We start from the raw sequence: 24948 nt of genomic DNA, 5'->3' as shown, positions 1-24948 counted from the left end.
ACCAGCCTATGGAAATTTGATTGAATAAATTTATAGATATATAACCAATTAATGGCCAAAAGATAGATATTTTAAATTTACATTAACGAAGCTAAAAAAAATTATAAAAAAAAGCATTGGTACTTATTTATACCTACTCGAAGACGGGGACGAGTCCGCCCAAAGGAATGACGACTAAACGCCCTTTCGAATTCAAAAAAAAATCGCTTTATAATTTGTGCCTGCCCAACACTGTAACCCCCCCATTCCACGATTTGCCCACTATTCTCTGCCCCTATTCGGCTTTATCGATAGATCCCTACCGATAGCCCCAGAGCTGGCCATAACTTAATAATCAAAAAAAAAATAGTTCAGTTTTGTTTGAGCTAACGGAAAATCAAGTATACGCTGACTGGTACAAGCGGCTTCTAGACATTAAAAAAAAACGAAATTTGACGTATAATAATATAAACAAAGCAAGTAGAATTGTATAAGAATAAATTTCGAATAAAATTAAAGAAACGAAAACAAAAAACGGGCAAATATCGAAAGCTCTTCCTGCGAAAAATCAGCTGTCGTCCTTTTAAGTGTGTATGTGAGAGGTGTGACAGAGGCAGAGCTAAAGAGAGCAAAAGAGAGAGCGAGAGCGATAAAGTCAAAGATACCCCAAAAAGGATTCGCAGCATCTGTGAGAGTGTGAAGACAAAAAATGGATTACAATTTTGCCGATTTAAAAAAGGAGGCCGCTGCCACCACTGAGCAGATTTTCGATCAAGCGGAACATGCTTACGATGACTTGTTAAGCGGGGGCGATATCGTCAATGCCGGCAATGTCAGCAGCGGCGCCCAGGATGACAATGCCCACACTGAACATTATTTCGCAAATGAGCAGAAAAATTTGGATTTCAGTGACCCTCAGGCGTTTGTGCAGCGCATGTCAGCCGGCGCCAAAGAGGCCCAGGAGCAACTGGATGCAAAGTTCTCCCAAAAAACTGAGGAGATTGATGACTTCCTCAAGGAAGCGGGCCAGAGTGTCAAGCAAAATATCAGTGACTTGACTCATGACTTTATGAATGCCGAAAGGGGCATCTTTGGTGGTGGTGGCGCCATTGCCTCACCTCCTGGCCCAGTTCATCCAGTTGACGCTCCGCCAGCTCCTCCAGTTGCTGCTCCAGTTGTCGCTCCCCCAGTAGCAGCTCCACCAGCTCCTCCAGTTGCGGCTCCGGTCATTGTTGCTCCCGTCCAAGAGGCCGACTTATTGGGCAGCTTTAGCGAAAAACCTTCAACAGCGCCTTTGCAACCATTCGAGGCGACAGCTCCAAGTAAATCAAATTTCTACGATGACGAATCTGATGATGATGATTTTCTGGTCAAGCCTGCTCCAGCTGCTGCAGTGTCAAAGCCCTCCACTAAGGATTCCGATACAGAATCACCGTCCGTCTCTTGCACACCATCGCCGGCCAAAAAACCCATTGCCGATGCTCTCAAAGAGCAGGACAATGAGAAATTTATTTCTTCCGAGGATTTACTTAGCGATTTTAAAGAAGAGCGCACACCAGTGCCGCCAGTCAAAATTACAGCTCCACCTCCGGTTCCCGCTGCTGCAGTGCCAATTCCAGCTGCCGCTTTGATAACCGATTTGGATGCCGACGACGATTTTAAGCCAGCCAAAGTTGAACCCAAAGTAGAGCCTCCCAAGCCCAAAGTGGAGCCCCCGAAACCCAAAGTGGAGCCGGCCAAGTCGCCAAAAGCCGTTCCCGTCACTCTCGCCGCATCCGAGAACCAGAATCAGCCGAAAATTGTCTCTGTTGAGGAATTATTTTACAAATTGGGTTTGGGTAAGTTTTATTTTCTATGATAATTCATTATAATTCGTACTTGGGTAGGTATCCTCGCAACCGCACCTGTCTCTAGTCTCCATAGTTTTTTTTATTTGTGAATGTTTCATGTGTTTTTTTATTTTTTGTGTTCTTCATTTGCGGCTTCGCTTTTGCCTCATGATGTCATCGGCAACTGCCTGGCTCCCTTTCTCTTTCTCTCTCTCTCTCTCTTTCTCAGTGTCTACCACTTTTCGATTCTCTTGTTTCCTGTTGTTCTTATTGTTGTTAATTTTAAATACACATCAGTTAGTAATTTGATAACTCCTAAAACCTTATCCAAACGACAACGAGAAAAAAGAGGAGAGTTCGAGAGAATATGACGTTGACCTTCTCATAGTTTTTGCAAATCGATCGAGCAAAATTCATCATCGTGTCTCATCGTCATCATCATGAAATTGCGCGTGACTCACGTTCATTCCACATTGAAATGGGCACAAACTGAATAAAATATTTTATTTCTTTAAGAAAAAATATGAGAAACAAAACGTAATTAACACAACGAATTTCGCATATCCTATAGAAAAATATTAATATTCACATTCTATTCAATTCGCATTTAAAACTCTTCATTATATGATTCGTTGTTAAAGGAAATAGATATCTGCATATATCTAAATATCTATGAATCATAAGACAAAAGATTTTTGTAGAATTTGGAGAACAAAGAGTTCGTCTAAAATGTGTTTCTATATTTAAACTACGGAAATTCCAGAATTTTCAATCAGATTTTACTTTATAAAAACACACTATTCCATATAATTATCCCAAATTCTTTTTGTCTCTTTATAATCTATGGCTAATAATTCGTTTAATATCACAATCTCTCGCCATTCTGAGAGCTAAATAATTCAATCTATCCAAAACGAGCTAGAAAACTTTTTAATTGAATTAATTTTAAGTTATAGTTGTTCGATTTGTCCGATTCTGACAAAATTTAAATTTCGAATTAATAGCCCAAAAGCTCACTAACTAGTTAACATCAAAAGAGACAAATGTCTAAACTCTCTCCTCGGCAAGGGTATACAAAAACCAACCAACATTTCGCAAATTCTTTTGTTTTGATATCTTTATTGAATATTTTTATTAGAATTACTAATAAAGGAACTAATTATAGACCCTAATTAAATGCTTATTTTCATTAAAGTAAATCAATATTTTAGTAATTGATCAATTTGTTGTTCACTCACCATAAAATATAGATTTTGTAGGGTATCCACAAATCGTTGCTTCGTCATCTTAAAAGAAATTCATTCTGCATATGTAGGTACTAAATATTTCAATTGACACATTTCACAAAAGGAGAAAAACGTTTCAAGAACACTTTAAGAAGTGAAAGAATAATCCAACGACGCAATTTCTTTCCCCTTATAGAGTATTCCTTATAGTATATGGACACGTATGTTCACTGGCCAATCTCCAAGCTTTGTTAGGCCAACAACAAAAATGTAATAGCAACAATTAAAACATTTTTACTTGCGGTTAAATTTCACAACTTATTTTACCGGCATGAATCAGCTGCTGCCTTGTCATTGTCTCTCTCTCTCACATTCTCTATTTTTCTCTACTTGGTATATTTTTCTTTCCCCTTTGGGTTACCTTCTCCTGACTGACTGTCGGTTGCGTTCATTGACGTATGTACGGTCATATTTGGTCTCGTTTTATGTTTCTCTTTCATTTTTTAGTAGTTTTTTGTTGTCCATTAAAGCAATTTGCGGCACACATTGAATCCCTCCGACTAATTTAAGCCTTCAATCCAATTGAATTTACCCCTCATTTTGGGGGCCACTATCTGCGCTTCACTGCGCAATATCTGTACATACATTTTCCATTAAAAACAATAACGAGAAAAGCAAAAGAAAGCAAGGAAAATCAAGCAATTAGCACTTTTCCCCCCACCTGGCACCTATATGTAGCCTTTGTTCTCTTGCTTCTAGCATTTTTGCTCTGATTATAGGCAAATCTCTGCAAAGGCCTTTCCCTCGATTGCTCTTCTCATTTGTGGACCTTTGTGTCTTGGGTGAGATTGAAGCTTAGCTTGCACTTATCGCGCTTCTACTTTATCATCGCCGACCAACTGTAATCATATGTACGTTCAGTCACAACATCTTTAGCTGCATCTTAACCGAATAAAACGGAGAATCGAACTGCAGATACCCTGCACTGCAGACTTTAAACATTAACCATTCCTAAATAGCCTTTAAATCGCTCTAACGCTATCAAAAAGATCAAATCTTGTGGTCTATATTAAAACAATTAAAATAAATTATATTTCTACTTTTTCTAACAACAATTTTAAACCCAGAAAGATAAACTTAGAATATAATTTTTTTTTAACGAAATCAAAAAAGGAGTAACAAATGCAATAAATCTCTTAGTAGACATATTTAACCTATGCATCTAGGATTGATATACCCCAAAATAAACACAAAAACTAAAGGGTATACAAAGTGTAAGAGCAGCTGTCGATTGAAGCGCAGGAAGAACTCCGTGGAAAGAGGATTGTGTAAACAAAGTACTTATTTTTGGTTCCTCCTCTTCTGTTTGTAAAGTGAGTGAAGTGTGTCAAGAAGTTGGTGAGGGCGTAAAGTGATGAAATAACAGCGAAAAGTTTTAAATATTTCGGGAAACTGTTAAAATATTAAAAGAAACTATTGTAAATGGATTAAAGCAAAAAGTTTAACTGTTTAACTGAGAAACCTTCAAAGGATTTTGGTATTGAATATTGTGTGCTATTGATTGACGTCAAGGGTGTACAATGAGAAAGAGCAAGTGTTTTTGTGTCGTGGATTAGAAAACAAGAATAATGACTTTTCAAAGCGTTTAGAAGAGAAAATATGAAAGAAATGAAAATAGCAGAAAGTGGAAAGGAAATTGTATAGGGCTGGGCTTGCCGTTAATAAGTTTTACTAATAAACGTAAAAAAAGGAATTTTAAAAGCATTACAAGGATAATTTGTATTTTTATATCACTGATGGGTAAATCCATTTTGAAAATTAGGTCACCGAGTAGAACTCTTTCAGCCAATTTGGCCTAGGGCAATGCATTGAGAGACCAGTCTACATATTTATCCACCAGCTCTGTAATATTATGCGTGTTAGTTCATTGATTTCATATGAAAATTCTCATATTGCACGCAACCAACAATCCTACCCAGCCAGCCGCCGTCTACGCCCTTACACACCCCGCCCAACCACCCGCCTCTCACTCTCTCAGCCGTTTCGATAACAGCGCAGCAACAGCATCTGCAATTTCCGGGTGGGACAAACAAAAAGCAAAAAAAAAACGACGTAAGAAAGAAGAAGGAACGTGAAAAATATGCAATGGGCAACGCATGCGCTGAAGCTGGTGTTGTAATCGATAAGCCGTTAGGTTTTGAGCTTAGATATGAGAGCTTTGCTCTCACTAAGTTCAGGGCTAAGAGCGGTTGCTCAACCCTAAATCGATTTTTTTCTTTGGGTCTGTTCTGTTGTTCTTTCGCATTTATGCTCTCAAAATTTTTTTTACCCACACACACAACACTCTCTTTCTTTCTCTCTACATATCTCTCTCTCTGTCTCTCTTGCTTACATTGCGCCGTCGTCGTCCTTATTTAACGCGAAAAGCTTCATTTTTCCAGTCTCTATACGTGCCGTGAATCAAACAGACGCAATTGATGAAAAATCCTTAGAAAAGAATAAAACGTAACATACGTAGAATAAGCAGGAAGCTAGAAAACGTAAAATAAACGTTCTCTCTCCATCTCTTTCTGTGCATTGTTCATGTGCAAAGACAAAAGAAAGTTTTTTAAGTGAAAAATTTATAACTTTACGTAAAAACTACTACCAAAATGTCGACAACAATTGGTGAAAATGGCCAGAATGGCGTTTACAAGCAGCGGCCCTTGATTTGCTCCATTTTGGATCCCAGTAAGTGGATATAAAAGAAAATTCCCCAATAACAAAACTAACCTGTGACAATTCGCTTGAGATGTAAAAGAATTAACAACCAATTGTATAATAATTAAAACGTGTACTAAAAGTGTTAATGGGTGTGACTAAGATGATCCTGGCACAAATTAATTTGCTATTATTTAGTTTTATGTTCAATCTAACGCCTAAAAGGCCGTTTTAAAAACGCCGCCTATGCATGCCATCTCTGTCTTTCATTTGGTAGCACATTCTCTCTCTCTGTCGCACAATAACTAACCGCTTAACTAACGAAAATCAATATATTCAATCCGACTATTTGCAGATGCCTGGTTCAAGCCCGAACGTTTGCACCCGCAAGGTAAGAGCAATGCACAATTGACAGTTACACAAAACTGTCAATTGTAAAACTGTAACTGTACACAACTCAACACACACACACACACGTCAACGTTGTAAATATGAATGTCAATACTTGTAAATGATGTCATCGAAGGATCCAGGGAGCGAGCCAAAGCCAGAGCCACCCTCATGTTCCTTAAGCCTTCGAAAAAAGTATGCCATGATAATAATGAAAGGCACACACAGTTTCTGTGTGTGTGCGACAGAATGTGTGCCAGACAAATCTACATTAGGGTGTTTCATAAATGTTGTTATTGTCTCCCACAAAAATCTACCTTCATTAAGTCAGATGCAACCTTAAATCAAGTATCGAAAATATATAAATCTGGAAGATTTAAGTACATTTTCCATCTAATTGTTCAAAATTTTCTTAACTATAACACAAAAAATTTGTAAACTTTACGATTTTGTCATTGATCTTGTAATTCTAAATATCTTATCAATTTGTTTCTTCATATATTCGAGATTTTTTAAGCCAAAATCCGTAGAATTTATGGTTTTATTACCATATATCCTTTTTAGCCAATATCCTTAGAATTTGTTACTTACCAAAAGCCTTTAATTTTCCAATGCAATGAATTAGCTCATTAAATGTTTAAATCAATAATAAACAATGTTTCCTAAAGGCTAATTACCAAAACTCTTCGAATTACTATATTTGGTTACGTTCCACAAAAGTTTTCGAACTGATGAGATCGACGAACACATAACCTCAATCAACAGCTTAAAATGCTTGAAAGTTCAAACAAATTTAAATGTGAATGAATAACCCTAATGTTTACATATCTATGTACATATTTTCTGGCATATATCCTTTACAAGTGCATTGTATGCTCTGGCCCCATATCTGACTCTATTGTATTGTTTTGCGCATTAATTTATCTACTTCTGCCTGCGCCCTAAAGTGCGCAACATTTTATGCATTATTTCCTGCCTGGTGGGTGGCCGTGCGCCACCCGCCCCTTGTATTTTTTTCTTTCTATAATTTCCAACCCTAAAATCTCTGCCTCTTTTTGGTTTTTCTCTGTTGTGGCCACTCTATAATTACTTGTCGCCGTTTATTTTTATTTTTTTTTTTTTTTCACGGCTTAAGTTCAGTTACCTGCCTAGTTGGCACTGAAGCGGTAAACGTAATCCGATCGCATGTTAAGCTCTCCGTCATCTAACCATATAGAAACTAAACTCGAAAACCAAAAAAAAAAAAAAAGAGAAAAAACTGTTCACTACTCACAATTTTGCAAACTGATATGGGGCGTCTGTCTAGGCGAAATGGAGGGCAAGTGGTGGAGGTACTAACTAACTAGTAATTGCACGAGGCCCACATGCAATGCGCTTTCTACATCCACACTAAACCCATTTACATTATGCACATAGAAATATAATATAAATTTAAACTCATCTACTACAAATCATTCGCTATAATAGTGACTAAGTCACTGAGTTTAGCTGTCATTTGGATGTTCTTTGTGCCTATTTTCTAAGGACTAGTCATTCGTGTCGTTTTAATCAGTATTTAGTTGTGACAAATCGCTTTTACTATCTGTAGGCTTAATTTTACAATCTTTCTATTAGGTAATGTTAACGATTATATATGAAATTTAAGTCATAGAATGATTTAATCTGAACATTTTCTGTTGCAATCAGTAAGCAAATGAACATGTCATTTTGATTTTCTTTTCTTTTTCCCTTTTAATAAAGAAAACCAACAAGTTTAATTTTTGTCTCTTATAAATCACTTGCTAAGTGGTTATTGGAGAGGTCTAGAATTTATTTATTAATTATTATTATTTAATGTTCTTTATGACTCTATAAAAGTACAACGTTTATTAAAAGATTTTGTAATACATAGTTAATATCTATTAGGTATTACATTATTCAAGTTTATAGCAATATTTGCATTTATCCTTATTGTTAAACATTTTTGCAATAATTAACAAGATTTTATGGAAGGCATTCATTGCCAACATAGGCGAAAACCTAGTTAACTAGGTCTAAAAAGTCACTAAACTTGGCAGAGTTTACCCTAGATTTTCAGATTATAATTGGCTTCTTTGTTAATTTTATAGCTTTTGCATTATGGAGGATAGGGTAGAGCATAGTAAATTACATCCTTGAGATACACAATCAAAGGTCTTGCATCAAAGAAATTTTTAAGGGTTCATCTTCAGTTGTTCGAATATTAATTACTTAAAAGTCTCTGTACAGAATATTCATTTTTTTCTTCCTTTACTGCAAATTTTTTTCAAGCTTTTAATGTCATTTTCTGGGCAAAGTGCTTTTCATATATTTTGAGTGTGTGTGTGTGTACATACATATATGTTTCTATGTATGTATAGTATACACTTTATAGCATCACTCTGGTTGTTTACTTTATTTCACCCGCCACCCTCATGGCCCTAAAATCAGATTATCAAGTGGGCAAACTATAAACCTGTGGCTTCTGTTCCATTTACTTGTACCACCACCCACTGGCCTTTTGGTTCGATATTGAATTTGAGTTCAATGAATATGCCCAATTTAGGTTTTAGCCAAGTGCAATTAAAAAGGCTGTCGGCTGCTCTGGCACCCACTGTGCTCTCCATGGAGAGCAACAATCACTCCAGAGCCAGTCAGTCTGTCAGTCAACCTACACAACTATTCTCCCTTGTCGTCCCGTCTTGGCCATAAAGAAAGTTAGCCAAGCGTCCCACAATCAACCAAATTGCCTATGCTAAAAACTGTAAACGAAATCATTGTCTTGGCCATAATTAGTCTACCGTTGCAGAATGTAGCTACTAAAACTCTAAACTATGATTAATATCGTTTGCAATTTTCGTTGAATTCATTTTTGGACATGACAACATAAACTAATCTTTAAATTAATACAAAAATCTAACCGGCTTTTTCTTGTTATTGTTGTTGTTGCTATATTCCTGATTGCAATTTGGAATGTGTTCTACAAATAGAACGACGTGAGCAGCGGACATAGAAAAATCGTATATACACAAATATTATATACGCACGTAGAACAAGTTCCAGGCCGTTCGATTAGATCATCACCGGCATTTTTGCTTTCTTTTTTTGGCACCCAGAAAAAAAAAAAATTGCCAATGGAAATTTGCATTATAGTGTGAAGCCAATGCCCGCCCGGAAAGAATGATAATTAAGACCGAAAATATTACTGAATTTCGCCAGTGCTTTGTGTGATAAGCCCCCACAAAATGCACAAAGATAACAAAAAACTTGTAGTCATATGCCTTTTTATTTTATGATGCTCTCATTTAAGTTTTCCGCTACGTCACAGTCTGGCCTTGGCGCTTATCTATTTCTATTTGCATAATTTTGGGAAAATAATCAACATTTGGCGGTTCTACGAATCTGATTTGAAAAATTAATTCAAATTTCCGTTACACTATTTGTTCGAGATAAGTGGCGCCAGTGGGCCACCCATTGCTTACGTTTTTCGTTCACGTTGTTTGCTTGCAATAACGTAAATATTTCGGTGCGTTGTGTAAACATGACTACCAGATACCCTGTAACATGTTCATTTTGTTATTCTAAGGATACAATTTTGTAGGTAATATTAATTCTTTAACCTTTTTCCTTTTTCTTGTTCTATCGTTTCTTTCCTTTCGTTTCTACCCATATGCCCACTTAGAGGGTGTAAGAAATTAACCTTGAATTTGCCAGCCCCATCACGGAGAACATCTGTAAACTTGAGAGCGTACCCAAAAAGAGAGAGCAAAAGCAGCCGCTGGCTAAGAGAGAATGATACATTTTGTTATTGTTTATTAAGCTCTGCTGCTTTTTCCATTCCTCTTCTATTCCACTTCTCATGCTTATTGTCTGCTCTTTTGGGCCATGTCTCTCACCTCCCCCTACGCACTCAACTTGCCGCCATAAGTGTTTGCCCGGCCGGCGTCAACGTCGTCGTCGCTGTTGCCGCCGCCGCCTCACATTCACAGTTCTTTGCTAATTTTAGCTTTTTAGCTAAGTATTTCAACCATTTGGTCTTATTGTTGCTGCTGTAGTTGTTGCCGTTATACGGTTTAACATTTAAAGACTTCAATGTGGGTTGTCCAATGTCTCTTTACAGCACGGGGATATTGCGTTAAAGAGCAGCAATGTGACTTTTTACAGTAAATCTTCGAAATAAAGAATGAAAGGAAAACACAAAATGCTTTGCACTGATTAACTGTTAAATGGCTCCAACTTTAGTTTAAGGTCTACAATTTGATTTGGCACAAATTTCTGACTCTGGATTAGAGTTGGGTCAAACTGCTTATTTCTATAAACAATTTCAGTTTGTACAATGAAACAAAAAATACTAAGCAAATATGTACATATATCTATTGTATAAGTAAACAAATGAACAAAGGTGAACATTTACAATTACTCACTAACAAAAATTAATCATTTTTGCTTATGCTTTCACGAGCGACTTTGGAGTACTCTTAATTCTGGAAAGATTCAATTATAATTTTTGAAATTCTGGGCACAGTATCATAAATCCTATTTGTTTTATTAAGTCTATAACTCGTTCAAAATTCACAATTGAATTCATATTCAATTTCAGTGAGTTAAATAATGTCAATAGTAAATACATACACAGAACAAATTTATAAGAAAAAGGAAAGGACGATCATTTTGTCCAAACTTTCTAGAATTGCGTCGTTTCCATTTATTTGGATAGTTACTTTATCCTAATTCGATATTGTTCTGAATGTTATTGAGCATATCGGAAATTCAGCATATTTAATACTGAACTATCGGAACTCAAGTTTTCGATTCCTTTTAAGAATCAAAAGTATTATCTTGTTCCTCTTTTAAATTATTCAATTTTCTAATTTCAAACCGATTTGTAAACCAAAACAGTCAATAATGAAGATCGTTTTTATCTCATTTCCCACATTTTGACATTACACTGTATGCATTTGTTTAGATCTCTTACTGTTAAAGTGGATGGACCCTTTGAGTAAAAAGTGTGGTACCTGCATCTTTCCACCATGTATTAGCGTTTACCTGCTGCTTATCACGGCGTTTGCTTGCAAAGACATGATGAGCAAGGAAACCAGTTAACTACCTAAGCTACATTCGCCTGGAATCTGCGGGAGAAAAGGATAGAGATAAATATTTTAGACGTGTCTACTCCTTATAGCAACAAATGCGTATCGCTTTGACAATGGACAGAAGCATCCAACCGCTGATCTCTCTCGCTCTCACATACATAGTTTTCTCTCAATACAGCTGACCGAGCGACCGAAGTACATACCGTTCATTCTATTTGCAATTTGCCATATGCACGCAGAGGGAGGGTGGAGACCCCTACATCTCTCTGTGTATATGTATATGTATGTATGAATGTATTGTATAGGTATAATTCTACCTACACAGATACATACATACACAGACAATAGTGTGTACGGGCGTTCGCCCTGCGACTGAGCTCAGAGCTGAGCGCATCTGAAATTAATTGTAGTTTTTTTTTCAGTTGATGTACGGACTTTGACAACGACACACAGATACATTTTCGAAGAGGAAGAAAGAGAGAGGTATCCGAGATTGAGATCGAGTTGAAATCGTCGTGTTTTTATTTAATTTTGCGCTTCTATACATATATGGAGATACATGCCACAAATTGTTGCTGTTTTCGTACTCTGTCAGCTGTTGAACCATTGACCTTCCCTGCTGCACTTGACAAGCAACAACATCAAATACTTTGTCATTGTCGTCAACCGACCTATAAGAATTGATTCAGTGGTATTTTACGAGGCGTAGCCCATCGCGTCGCGGAATTTCTTTATATATTGTCTAATTATATAACTTGGATGTATCTCTATCCAAAGACCTACATACATACATACTTATGAATATATTTCGTCAGCCGCTTGTCGCTCAAGCACGTACATATACGCGTACTTCTTGAAACGTTATAAAATAAATCATCGTGACAAAATATTAAAAGAAATAATATTATATTAAAATCTATTTGGCTATCTACAAACACATACATACATACATACATATGTACATATAAAATTGCCCATTCACCGTGCCCTCACACACCGTTGTTTCTTCTATTTTCATATCAGTTCGTTCGTTCTCCCTCGGTCTCTAGGTTCCGTTCGGCTCAGTGTGTTCTCCTCGAGCGTTTTTAGTTGTCGTTCTACGTTTAATGTTAATGCCCGGCAGTTGCATTTCCCCGTGTGAACCGCGTAAAACTTTCGCTTAAGTTTTTACTTTTATCTTTTCAGTAAATCGAAAAGTGTTAGTGATAGATACATACACATACATATAAAGAAAGATATATACACATACACACAAGAAATGGCCGCTGCTCTGGAAACGTTGCAGTCATTGCTGCAGACACTAGGTGAAATCAAAGATTTGCCACTCAATCGTGAGTCGTGTAAGTACCAATTATTGGTTAAAAACTGAGTGCAAAAATTTCCTGATAAGGCCAAGACCGACCAGGCCAACCAAACACATGGCCCTGACAATATTTCCCTTGTGTATAGAAAATAAGAAGAAACTCGTAAGAAATGGTTCCCAAGTGTGTTCTTTTGCTAAATTGCAGCTATAATGTAGAATTTATTTATAAATATTTCTGGTTTATGTGTTTTTGGGGAAAAAACCACAAGAAATTGTAACTAATGTGTAATATAGTGAGATAAAATAATGTGTATGGTATGAGAGAACCTCAATTAATAATCTGATAAACCCTCTTAACAAGATTTAATAACTATATGAACTATTACGTTTGCTTGTCTAGAGTCTAGACAGTGCTAAATCATGATTCATATATGTATGTATATAATAAGATTAATAAAACTATTTTTAATCTAGTTTCCGACATGTTTAAAGTTCTAGAGCGAAGGCGACAACGAGGGGGTTGGGTTAATTCATGTTATCAGTGTACAAATTAGTTTTCATTGCTTGAGCTAGCTGATAAAAAATTGCCAATGCCAAGGGCAGCACTGATTCCCAGTACTTTCACTTAGTTATAAGTGTGTGTAACATAAATTGTGGATAAACTTCCAAATAGTTGAATAGTTATTAAGAGCTTTTTGAAAAATAAACCAAGTGTAGATTGCTTCTGGTGCTAAAACTGAGTTTAAAGCAGATTTAGATCAAAACATTAATTTCCCCTAAATTTGCATTATAGAGAAAACAACTCTCCGATTTTGAAGACTTTCTATGAAATGAGAACAACCCAAGATAGTTTTCTCTGCAAACTTATGCAATTTCCTCTCTTTTTTTTTTCGTAGACATACAACAGACACGCAAAAACCTTTCTGACAATGTCAGGTGCAAATTAAAAATTTGTTATTGTTGTTTTTGCTAAATTATGTCAGCGCCCAATTCTCTCATTCTTTCACTTTCTTCCCCTTCCACCATCCATTACCCTAAATGTTCTGTCTGCTTGGTTAGAAAAGTTCTTGACTTGGGGGCATGATATCATAATTTGAAGCAAAGCTTAGTCACTGCCATTCTGAAAAGCGCGCGCCAAAAAAAAACAAAACAGAGAGAGAAACGCACAAATAACAAATGTCTGAACTTTGTCTCTGGGTTGTGGGGAGGGGGCAGGGTTGATGATGATGTCACTGGCCGGCCTATTGGCCAGAACGCAGATTACGATTCTCGGCATTTACAATATGCGTTGCAATTGCTTGACAATGACTCTCAAACTGTACGCATTGCTCTCAAACTGTAGCCAGCGAACAATGAACTGTCCAACACCCAAGTTAGAGTTAACCAGGAGTTAATTTTATTGATTTATTCAAAAGTTTTCCTCTTGTTGAATGTTTGTGTTTCATCGGTTGCATGCTTCGACACCCTTTTGATACCCACAAAATGCACTTTTCATTTTCGCCATTGTTGGTCACGCTTCGGTCTCATGATTTAACCGCAACGCAGCGGCACCAGCACCCACTACGTCAAACTTTAACGTATGGGTCAGAAAAACAAAAACAAAACTGTCGTCGTCGTGAAATGCCGAAACGGAAAATTCAAGTTCGTATCTGTCGAATGACACGTCTATAGAATGGAAGTGCTGCTGCCTCTTCAACCAAATTGAGCCTACGTATACAACTTTTTTTTTATAATACTCTCTACGTAGATGGGTAAACGGGTATATTGGCAAAGAAAGTCGGGAGATTAATGATCCCTACCACTGTCAATATACAAAACGATAAAGATTGGTATGTCATCACCACTGTAGGAGAGGTATGAGAAACAACTTATCCATGTTTACCAACACCTATACACAGACCTGTAAGCGTTTAAGATTTATATGTATAGAATATGTATGTATATGTAGACTTGTCGGGTATGTGGGCGGATCACTTTGCCAACAGAAGAGAAAAACAACTACAAGTGTCATTGCCCAGCATGTTAAGACTTGTAAATGTTTTTCTCAAGTGTTTAATCTACTGTACATACATATACGAGTATCGCATAGAATTTAGATTTTTTGAATTTGAGGAAATAACTGGAGTTACATTAGACGTAAAGTTAATATTTGAGCTTATAGAATGTTTATCAACATTGAAGGTATCAAATAATCGATCTGTTTGAGTCGTTTTTATTTTACACCTAGAGCCTGAAAAACAAAAGTTTGATAAAATTGAAAAAGGTCGACAAAAATCCAGATAATACGGTCTAAAAACTCAAAAAATTAATGAAAAATACACGCATACAATGAAATATAAGGCTTTGCATTTGTGTATGCAGCAACACACACGAAATACGAAACGTTTTCTTGCCTTACACTAAAAAAACTGTTTAGCTAAAATAATTAGATTAAAATGTTTCGCAAAATGTTTAAATGCATTATAATAAGGTCATAAAGGTAATGTAAAATTATTATTTAATGCATTAAACCAGCTTTAAAGGAAATTGATAACAAATAACGCACCGTTGCCGAGTCTACACGAGCATTTACAGTGTATGTGAGACGGCAGCGCTGCGGCAGAGCTAGGCCCTAGTCGGGGGAATGAGCCGTGCCGACCATTGGGTTAGACCCCTGGAGCACAAAGCCCTCATTCATTCCTACAAAATAGGGTATTTTTTAGTCGACGATCGCTGATTATTTGCTTTCTTGTTGTTGGTACTGCGCCTTATCTTTTACTTTCCATGGAGATCGCTGCGCTACTCCCTCATCCTCTCTTTCTCTACCTCTCTCATATTGCCAGAGCGAAAACTTGTTTGACACTCTCTTTTCCACCCGCTGTGAGTGCTCTCTTTCTCTCTGTCTGTCTCTGAAGCTCAAGCACAAATTGTAGGCTTGTGGCTTAATTTTGTGTTTAAACTTCTTCCAGTTCTTTTACTACTCTCGTGTCAGACGGTCGGCTGAATCGTCATAGCAAATTTGTTTGTGCCGTTTTGTTGTGCGTTGCGTGCTTGAGTGTGTGTTTGTGTGTGTCTACATATACATACATACATATATTGTTTGTTGTACACAAGTATAATACCTGGGTGTTTGAGGTGCATTCAAGTTTTGGATTGTAATTAAACTTGGACACGCAAGTTTATTTTATTTTGGCGCCAAGAGTTAGTCGAATCGCAAAGAGTCGAATAGCAAAAATATGGCTGGTGGCAGCAAACGTTATTCCCGCAACAATTCAAATGGCAACTTTCAAACGCTGCCCGAACGTGGCCCAGGTAAAACCTACAAATCATTTCCTCTTTCCCTGCTGCTTATCACTCTAAATTTTAGAAATGCTTGTTATCTACAAGGGCCGCAGTTAAAATGATATATTTATGACGAGGGCACTGATTTTCTTTTTTTTTTGTCAATACTAGCCACATCAGCAGCAGCAGCAGCACTACCAATTGATGGTCATTCAGCCAACGTGGCCAAAAAAGAAACCACAAAATGTGCTGCTGCCGCCCAGTTGAAAGCAAACCCAAAGAACATGCTTGTTTTTGTTGTTTAACACAAATTTTGCATAATGATTTTTGCCAACGTTACCTAAATTTTATTCATCCAAACTGTTGCCACGTTGGTAACAGAACTTATCAATTTTTTCATGCGTTTTAAAATATATGCAAAACATATTCTAAAAGCAGCAAGCTTGCATTTAATTCTTAAAATCAAAACCAAAATCAAGGTTATCACTAGGCCAAGTCTAGCTCTTATCTAGGAGGAGGAGGAGAGTTTAGTTTGCTTTTTTTTTTCATGATTTTTGCTTTGTTTTAGCCACTTCACTTTCAACTTAAACTGGTTTCTTGCCCTCACTGGAAGTGGAAGGTAAACCAGTTGGCCCAAAGGGCCTGCTGCAATTCCTTTCAAATCATTCCGATCTCTTTTTTATACAGTTTTCTTTATTTCTTATTCAATTGATAGCTTTCGCTATACATACATGAAAAGGTGTATCGCTTTCTCAGACTTGAAGACAGACGGCATAACCTAATTTTCAACACATCATCATCATCATCAGCTTCTATTGCCGCTTTATCAACGTCTTCTTTGTTCCCTTTCTAATTTTTTGTATCTTCTCAACGATTTACATAATCTTATTCCTCCCAACCCCAACAGGTTGGCAACTTATCTATCTCTAGAGTGAGAAAACTTGTTTCAGCTTTTGTTTCATCTTATTTGCCAGTTCAACAATTAGCTTAACCCAATTTTTTATTGAGAGTTGGGAATTTCTGTGAGAATTGAAAAGTCAAGAACAAATTCTATTCGACTACAAATGATTATTTATACCCATACACTCATAGAGTGACATGGTATATTGAAGTCGACAAAACAGGAATGTAACATGGAATTGGGAGCGTTTCCGACCACATAAAAGAGTATTATTGATCAGCATTAATAAACAAGTCGATCTAATCATTTCCGTCCTTGTTCGCGAATCTAATATGTGTTTCCCCCAAAAGCGAGTTTTCCTCGCAAGTATCGTAACCAAATTTGGTACACTTCAATATGGTTTTAATACTTATCGGACTACCAAATTTCATAAAATTTGCATTGAAAGTAATAACGTTTACCTTGTTAAGGTAAGGACACCTAAGTAGCGGACTTGGCCGCTGGGTGCGCTAAAGTGCTGAGAATGAGCTGGACAGTTTTTTTTTCATACCAATTAAATTTGAACTAGTTATTTTACTTGGTGCATGGTATTCTCAAGCTGACATGACGATTTTCTTCATTATAATATTTTATAAATCATGGGAAACAACTTTGCATTATTGTATTTTATTTATTTGATTCATCAGCATATTTAAAGCAATGGAAATAACAACTAATTCCAATTTGAATCACCAGTTAATGCAGATGTTTTAAGAGTTAATGTGACATTCTTCTGTCAGCTGCTTTTACTTATTTGATTTTATTTTAGAAGGCAGATTCTTATCTTATTTTCGGAATCATTAATAACTATAGCCAGTTACTTAAATATTAATAGAATGTAAATGAATCTTTTTACTACCTCTAACTATATTGCATAACTTGATCCCAGTTATTTATTCCATTTTATATATATTATTTTATAATTTATTTATATGGGCTAAATTATAATTTGTATATATGTATATGAATACTTCAAAATTCCTTTGAAATTTGCTCTGAATCATTTATATGTACATATTTGTATAAATTATATAAAATGATGCAATCCGTTGACGAATTTGATTTACATTTAACCAGTGATACAAGTTTAATATTTAAAATATTTATTTATGTTTCACTTCACCTTCTATTTATGGGTATCTGAACTTTAGTTTTAATTTCTTTGAAACTATTTTTAGGCCAACTTAAACCAAAAAAGATCTTTTGCAGCAAGACAATACGAATAACTAAAGTATTTAATTTTCGAGTTTAACAATTATAAATAGTTTACATGGCAGTCAAACAGAACGATTATCCATCTGGATTTAGATCTGCATAAAAGAAGGTGACAACCCTGCAGTTTATCGAGCCAATTGGGATTGCCTTCTCTGGATCAGTTGTTTCAATTGTTTTTACAAAAGCCGAAAAATGCATTTCACACTTAAGTTTTTTCTCCACCTGTCAAATAAAACATTAATTATCTATAGTTGGTGTTTAGTCTACAAAGTAAAGGAAACAAAAACAATGTTTAAATGTTGTTTATACAACTTTTATGGAACTTAATTGATTTTGTTTTTCTTTCTTGTTTTTGGAGTGCAATGACTTTTCTTATCGTAGAAGAATTGCAGCGTCAGAGAGACGGCTTGTTAACCATTGGCATTCCATATATGTATGTATGTATGTGTGTGTGTATTGGAGACATAGCAACAGATACAGTTATATGTATAAGTCTTCTTCCATAGTTGGGGGTGGGCGGGCAGAACAGAACTGGCCAACGACCGACAATTCGATTGATTCTCAATTCTTAAGCGTTTCAATTCGTTTCCGTTCCGCTCGTTCTCACCGCTCTCCCTCTCTCTCTACCTCTCTCTGTGTCTCTTTTACGCAGACTCTCTCTGAATTTCTCTCACACATTGTTTTCCTCCGGCCTGGGGTCCGGAAAATTGTATGAGTGTTTCATCAAACAATATTTTCTCTAATATAAAACTTGGCAACATCCAAGAACCAGTCCAACGAGCGAGGCGAACGATCCGCACACACGAAAGAATCGAATATAAAAGAAAATCTGAAATGTCGAATAGAATTTGTGAGTGTTGACGGTGGGCGGGGGAGGCGATTGTGGAGGGTGTGAGGTCTAAATGTGTAGTATAAAATAAAGTACAATGTCGCTTTTTAATAATTACCACCTTTTCTTTTTGCTGCACGAGAATTTATGCTAAAAGTGCAAATCACACATACACACACACCATAAATGTATCTCATAGATTGCATAATTTTTGTCAGACCAAGAGCAAATATATACAACAAAATATATAAGATGTGCGTGTCTATATATCTCTCTCTCTATGTATGTGTGTGTGTGTGTGTGTGTGGGAATATATCTTTAGATATTTCAAAATTTTTTTCTTCTTTATCCGCTTGTCAAATATATAAGAATATTGTGTATATACGAATTATAATGATATGATTTTTGATATATTTAATAGATTTGTAATTTATTTTTATTATGCCTTATTTTTAATTTATATTTTCCTTTGTGTCTCTTCCAGTGGAGTCTCTTATCTATTGGCGCGATGTGAAGAAATCCGGCATCGTCTTTGGCGCTGGCCTGATCACATTGGTGGCCATCTCCTGGTTCTCGGTGATCAGTGTCTTTGCCTACTTATCGCTTTTGGCTCTATTCGGCACTGTTGCCTTCAGAATTTACAAATCTGTGACACAAGCCGTACAAAAGACAAACGATGGACATCCCTTCAAGTGAGTTTTAATACATGAAGTATAAATGAAATTCCATATTTAATTGAAATCCTTTTGCCACACAGAGAATACCTTGAACTGGACTTGACGCTCTCCCAGGAGAAAGTGCAAAATATTGCCGGTGTGGCTGTGGCTCATCTCAATGGCTTCACTGCCGAACTGAGGCGTCTGTTTCTGGTTGAGGATTTGATCGATTCCATTAAATTTGGTGTCATACTGTGGGTCTTCACCTACATTGGAGCCTGGTTCAATGGCATGACCTTGGTGATTCTGGGTAGGTTTCTCTCAATAGTGTGAAAAGAATTGAAAAACGATGCAGATGTTGATTAAGTTCTAAACAACTATTGGATTTTGTGAATTTGCAATTGAAAGATGCTTTCTAATATGTTTAATAACTTAGGCTTAAAAATCTCAGTTTATAAGCTAATACTTATTTTAAGCTTAACTGTTTGACAATTAGCTTAGTCGTCATTAAGTTGTTGTTAATTGATTCAAGTTAAAAGCAACTATATATCTTTAATTTCTTTTATAAAAGCTAGTATGACAAATATGAATGTTAGTTAAGCTCATATTTTTTAACTTAAATTCGATGACTAATTTAATACTTGATCTTCTCTTTTCTATTGCAGCCTTTGTGTCCCTATTCACCTTGCCTAAAGTGTATGAGAACAACAAGCAGTCGATTGATACCTACTTGGATTTGGTGCGCAGCAAATTGACTGAAATTACCGATAAGTAAGATCAATATTTATTTATATATATAGAGAGATTTGTTGCTAATATCATGTTTTAATCTTTCATTTTGTTTAGAATCCGAGTGGCAATTCCCATTGGCAACAAGAAGCCGGTAGCTGCTGCCGCCACTGAGTCTGACAAGGACAAGTAAACTCAGCAATACTTATCCTTTGGCCCCTTACTACACCTCCCCCCCTCCCAAAAAAAAACACACACACATAACCACCACTTAACAGCAACAGCAACAAATAACAGCAAAAAAACAACAACATGTTTATTTATTTCTTAAGCATTATTTGAATGGTTTTAATATTCATCCAGGCATATATATATATATATATATATATATCTCTTATATATATAAAATAAAATATATAGCAAATGTATTGCAAAACGAAAAAGAAAATGAAAATGGATAAATTACATAATTGTAAATCAAATTTAAATCAAATAGATCCCGAAAAAGAAAACTACATTAACACACACAACAATTTTTAGTAGTTAAAAATTATATAAAAAAAAGAAAGAAAAGAAAAAAAAACATTAAACATTGTCCAAGTGTCTTTAAGTTTTAACGAACGAAACAAAGGGAAATGAATGAACGGAAGTGGAAGGAAAGGAAAATAGACGCATTAATGCAATTTAAGTTTAAAAACGAGTTCCAATTTTTTATTGATTGTTTTACTTTAAATATCACAACCAAAATCGAGAAACAAAAAACAAAGCATTAATTAATTCATTAAACAAAATTTTCTTTACTTTAGTTTTCTCTTTTATTTTAATTACTTTTTTTGTTGTAATTCTTTTTGTATCGAAACAACAAACAAGAACTAAGATTACTCTAAAACAAAGATGAAAAACAAAAACTACAAATAAATAAAAAAAAAATGAATTAAAACAAAACAAAACAAAACAACAGTATATATATATATATATATACGACAAAATATATATATTCAAATTCAATTTTGATTTTTCTAGCATTTTTCAATAATGTCCAACCGCAAGAGCAACTCAAGAGTTGGACCAACAAATTTGAGAATGTGCAATGCTGAGATCGAGTTGCTTTTGCTTAAGGGCCGAAAGTCTATCTATCATCATGAATAAATATCATTAAATAATTAAATATCATGGCCACTCACACACACACACACAAAAAAACTCACACACGCAGACACTCAGATTTATATTGTACAATTAATTTGTAAGCATTTTACAAAACGATAAGGAGAATGTGAGGTAAAGGGAGGAAAAATTTAAATCAAATATATAAGAAAAATTTATTTTCTCAGTGGCACTCGAAAAGAAAAATCATCATTATTAAGTGTAGCTTAAAATGTTTATTAATTATTGTAATTATTTGTTGCTTATACATTGTTATATACAAAGAAAAACAAACATAAAAACCAAAAAAACAATTTGGAAAAGCTAACTTCGGCCTATCGAAGTTGTTATATCCTTGCAGTTTTTCGACTAGAAATGTTTATAACGTGATTCTATTAGAGCTAGGTAAAAGATATAGTTGAGCACCTTATATAAACTATGGATCTGATTTAAAGGTAGACATCAGCGAAAAGTAAATTCGAATAGGCAAACGCAAATATCTCACACAAATTCAACACGAGTTGGCAATTTCTTCCAAAGAGCCTTCATTTCGAAAGTTTGTTGATCTGAAAACTGTAGCAACTTGTTAACAGATCTGAATTATTCAAACATAAATTGTGAGAACTTTTATTAATCTTTAGCAACCAAATTGAGTAAATAAAGAAATAAAGTATTAACTACATAATATTATAGCCCACTTGAGTCGATCCATTCTAAGAGAATTATTTGTTATAAAAGGAGTTTTTTAAGGTATAACTTTTGATAGGGATAACTGTGAAACCAGCTGTCGTTCTGGACAGCAGTCTTAGACTTTTTTGTTCAGTGTATTTTGGCAAAATACCATGAACAGACTTACAACTGAACACCGTTTACAAATATTGGAAATTTACTTGCAAAATTCGCGATTTGTTCGCCAAACTAACTTACAGTGCGCATAATCAGCTTCTGCCAATCATCAAAATGGCTTAATTTTTGCACTAAAAAGATCTTATACGGATAAAAACCACGATCTTTTCGCAAAATTTTCAATGTAGTGGACGAGTTTTGATGCGAACGGCACGGAATCGACAAATTTGAGCAACAGATCGTGACTTTTGGAAGTAAGTTTCCAATATTTGTAACCAATGTTCAGTCGTATGTCTGTTTAGGGTAATTTGAGAAAATATGCTGAACAAAAAAGTTCAAGACAGCTGCCCGGAACGAAAGCTGGTTTCACAGTTATCTCTATCAAAAGTTCTAAACTAAAGAGAACACTTTTTACTAACAAGTCAATCTATCCAAGCGTCACACTCCGATTAGGATAAAACTTGATATATTTGTCTAAAGGCAGTGACTGTTTTTAGGAGGTGAAATGCCTGAAATTTTGGACCCGTTAAATAGGTTAAAGTCATGACTTGAAAATAAAGATTTTCTGCAGAAAATAAATCAGTGTAACAGTTAAAAATCAGAGAAGAATAGTTTACTGATTCGTTTAACATAAATGCGAAAATTCAAATAAAACCAAGACAAGATTTCCTTCTTATACGAAAGCCTTTGCAAATACGAAAAATCTTTGAGATCCTGGGTTTTCAACATACCAAGTTTCATTCAAATCGGAGAGAGACACTTGGGTAGATTGACATGTTAGTATAACAAATAAATCTCTTGAGATAGATCGATTCAAGTGGACTATAATATCATGTAGTTAAATACTTTATTTCAGGGACCGTAACTGTTATAAGATAAATCTAAAAAAATCAATAATAATAATTATTTTGGAACTTTTTCCATTTAACCCAAAAATAACTCTTATTTTTGATTTTTAAAATAAAACTCAAGAATAACTTTTATTTTTGATTTTTATTTTTTCATCCAACCCATAACTGTTATTTTTGAAAAAAAAAATAAAAATCATTTGTGATTTACATAAAAAAAAAAAAATTATAAAAATCATTTAATGATTTTTATTTTTTTTACTCAAAAATAAAAATTTTTGCTGACTAAATTTGAATTATTAATAGTTTTTTTGCAAAAATAGACATCCAATCTGAAAAAAATTTTAAAATTTCCAATTCCAACTTCAATTGTTTGATAATAATCCTATTAATAATTCAAATTGAGTCAGCAATAATTTTTATTTTTCAGAAAAAACAAAATAAATATCATTAAATGATTTTTATATTTTTTTTTTTTTTATATAAATCACAAATGGTATTTAATTTTTTTTTTTCAAAAATAACTGTTATGGGTTGGAGGAAAAAATAAAAATCAAAAATAAAAGTTATTCTTGAGTTTTATTTTAAAAATCAAAAATAAGAGTTAAGATTGAGGGTTCTTGTAACAATTATTACATAGATGATTTTTTGGAAAATTTTTGGGAAATAATAATTATTTTCGGTCCCTGCTTAATTTATAATTGCTCCTTCTGGATCGATATAGACCAAGTTCGTTGCAGATTGACACGTTATGATCTAAGGATAACAAGTATATGAAAGATAGGGAATTCTGACTAACAAAAATGACAAAAACTTGCCATAATATATGTTGGGTAAATATAATTCAGATCGGTTAACAAGATGATATAGTTCTCAGAACAATAAACTTACAAAATGAAGACTCTTTGCAAGAAACTGCCAACCTATGATAAATTTGATTAAGATATTTGGGTTTGCCTAATTGAGTTTACTTTTCGTCTCATTCACTTGGAAAGATAATAGATCAAAGAGATAGTTTATCTATGGACTTGATAAGAATTTATAGCTGCAAGGGTATAGACCATAAAACATTGAAAGAATTTACGTTTGAATTGCTTTTTCTTGATTTGGCCAGCAAAGGAGCTTCATTTGTGCCCCTCTCCCCACACATTGATTCAAATGGCGTTCTTTCCTGCTAAATTACCAGATATAAACTACAAACCATAGATATTTTTGCAAATTAATACACACAAAGTAAATGTAAGTGAAAAGAAAAACAAAACAAAAAACAAATCATCAAACGAAATTTTTAAGTGCAAAAAAAAAAGAAAACTAAATTTTTGCCTATTAATAGAAAAAAAAGGGAGCAGAATAAAAGCGTCTCTCTTAAAGTATTTAACAACTACAGTTGGTATGATCGTAAAAATTTCAATAAAGATAAACTCTAATTAAAACAAAAAAGTTTGTACATTTTTATTGGGGACGATTTCTACAACTCTTCTTGGACTCTTCTTTAAACTACCAATATAATATTAAGGGGCAGAGTATCAATATGTAGGATAAAAATGCGTAAAGAACACCAAATTTATTATTAACATTTTTAACTCATTATATTATACCCATTGAGGAAATAATATGTAAGTAAAACTTCCCATACATGCATGCAAAGTGAGAGATGGTGGATGTATGAGAAATTTAGCTTACATACTTTTTAATTTTGCGAGGCGTTCAAATCTATCTTTTTTTTGTCGGATTTTTATGAAACATGTATCATTTGAAGGGAAATTCATTTTACTTTCAAAGGTTTGTCAAGGTAAAAGTACTTTAGTTTAAATTGGTATCGTAAACCGACGTCAAACCAAAAGCTCTCATGAATTACATAGGTACAATTTCTTCAAAGAATACACATGTCTAACTACAATACTTAAGATTTGGGAAAGCCGATATAGTAATGTTCACCCGTCAATGAAATTTTGGCGACT

At 34.8% G+C, this 24948-nt stretch overlaps 1 protein-coding gene and 1 long non-coding RNA gene across 9 annotated transcripts; one reads left to right on the top strand and one right to left on the bottom strand.

The window, feature by feature from the left end:
• Window positions 1-356: 356 nt before the first annotated feature.
• On the top strand, window positions 357-20913 carry LOC6644040 (reticulon-1-A). 7 transcript variants are annotated; one of them, XM_015178016.3, is made up of 7 exons: window positions 4419-4571; window positions 5462-5764; window positions 6090-6125; window positions 19247-19454; window positions 19520-19728; window positions 20084-20189; window positions 20265-20913. In XM_015178016.3, exons 2-7 carry the CDS (start codon window positions 5686-5688, stop codon window positions 20338-20340), a joined length of 714 nt encoding a protein of 237 aa, XP_015033502.1. In that variant the 5' UTR covers window positions 4419-4571; window positions 5462-5685; the 3' UTR covers window positions 20341-20913. The 7 variants fall into 7 exon arrangements, with proteins under 7 accessions (XP_002066643.1, XP_023032573.1, XP_015033502.1 ...); XM_015178018.3 differs by having other exon boundaries at window positions 4428-4571; window positions 5476-5764; XM_002066607.4 differs by lacking the exons at window positions 4419-4571; window positions 5462-5764 and adding an exon at window positions 357-1817.
• LOC124460284 lies at window positions 1803-3981 on the bottom strand. 2 transcript variants are annotated; one of them, XR_006954207.1, is made up of 3 exons: window positions 3756-3981; window positions 3047-3669; window positions 1803-2317 (listed from the first exon to the last, which is right to left on the bottom strand). It is a non-coding gene; the product is annotated as an uncharacterized LOC124460284 (long non-coding RNA). The 2 variants fall into 2 exon arrangements; XR_006954206.1 differs by having other exon boundaries at window positions 3047-3280; window positions 3362-3980.
• Window positions 20914-24948: the final 4035 nt, after the last annotated feature.

This window comes from Drosophila willistoni, assembly GCF_018902025.1.
Source record: "Drosophila willistoni isolate 14030-0811.24 chromosome 2R unlocalized genomic scaffold, UCI_dwil_1.1 Seg167, whole genome shotgun sequence".
NCBI classification, from domain to species: Eukaryota; Metazoa; Arthropoda; class Insecta; order Diptera; family Drosophilidae; genus Drosophila; species Drosophila willistoni.
The sequence above is the reverse complement of the archived record's forward strand: the minus strand, read 5'-3'. Positions and strand labels throughout refer to the sequence as shown.

Coding starts and splice junctions, on each gene's coding strand:
- LOC6644040 (XM_002066607.4), top strand. CDS start 689: ATGGATTACAATTTTGCCGATTTAAAAAAGGAGGCCGCTGCCACCACT. Junction 6,126..19,246: donor CGAACGTTTGCACCCGCAAG/GTAAGAGCAATG, acceptor TGTCTCTTCCAG/TGGAGTCTCTTATCTATTGG. Junction 19,729..20,083: donor CATGACCTTGGTGATTCTGG/GTAGGTTTCTCT, acceptor TTTCTATTGCAG/CCTTTGTGTCCCTATTCACC.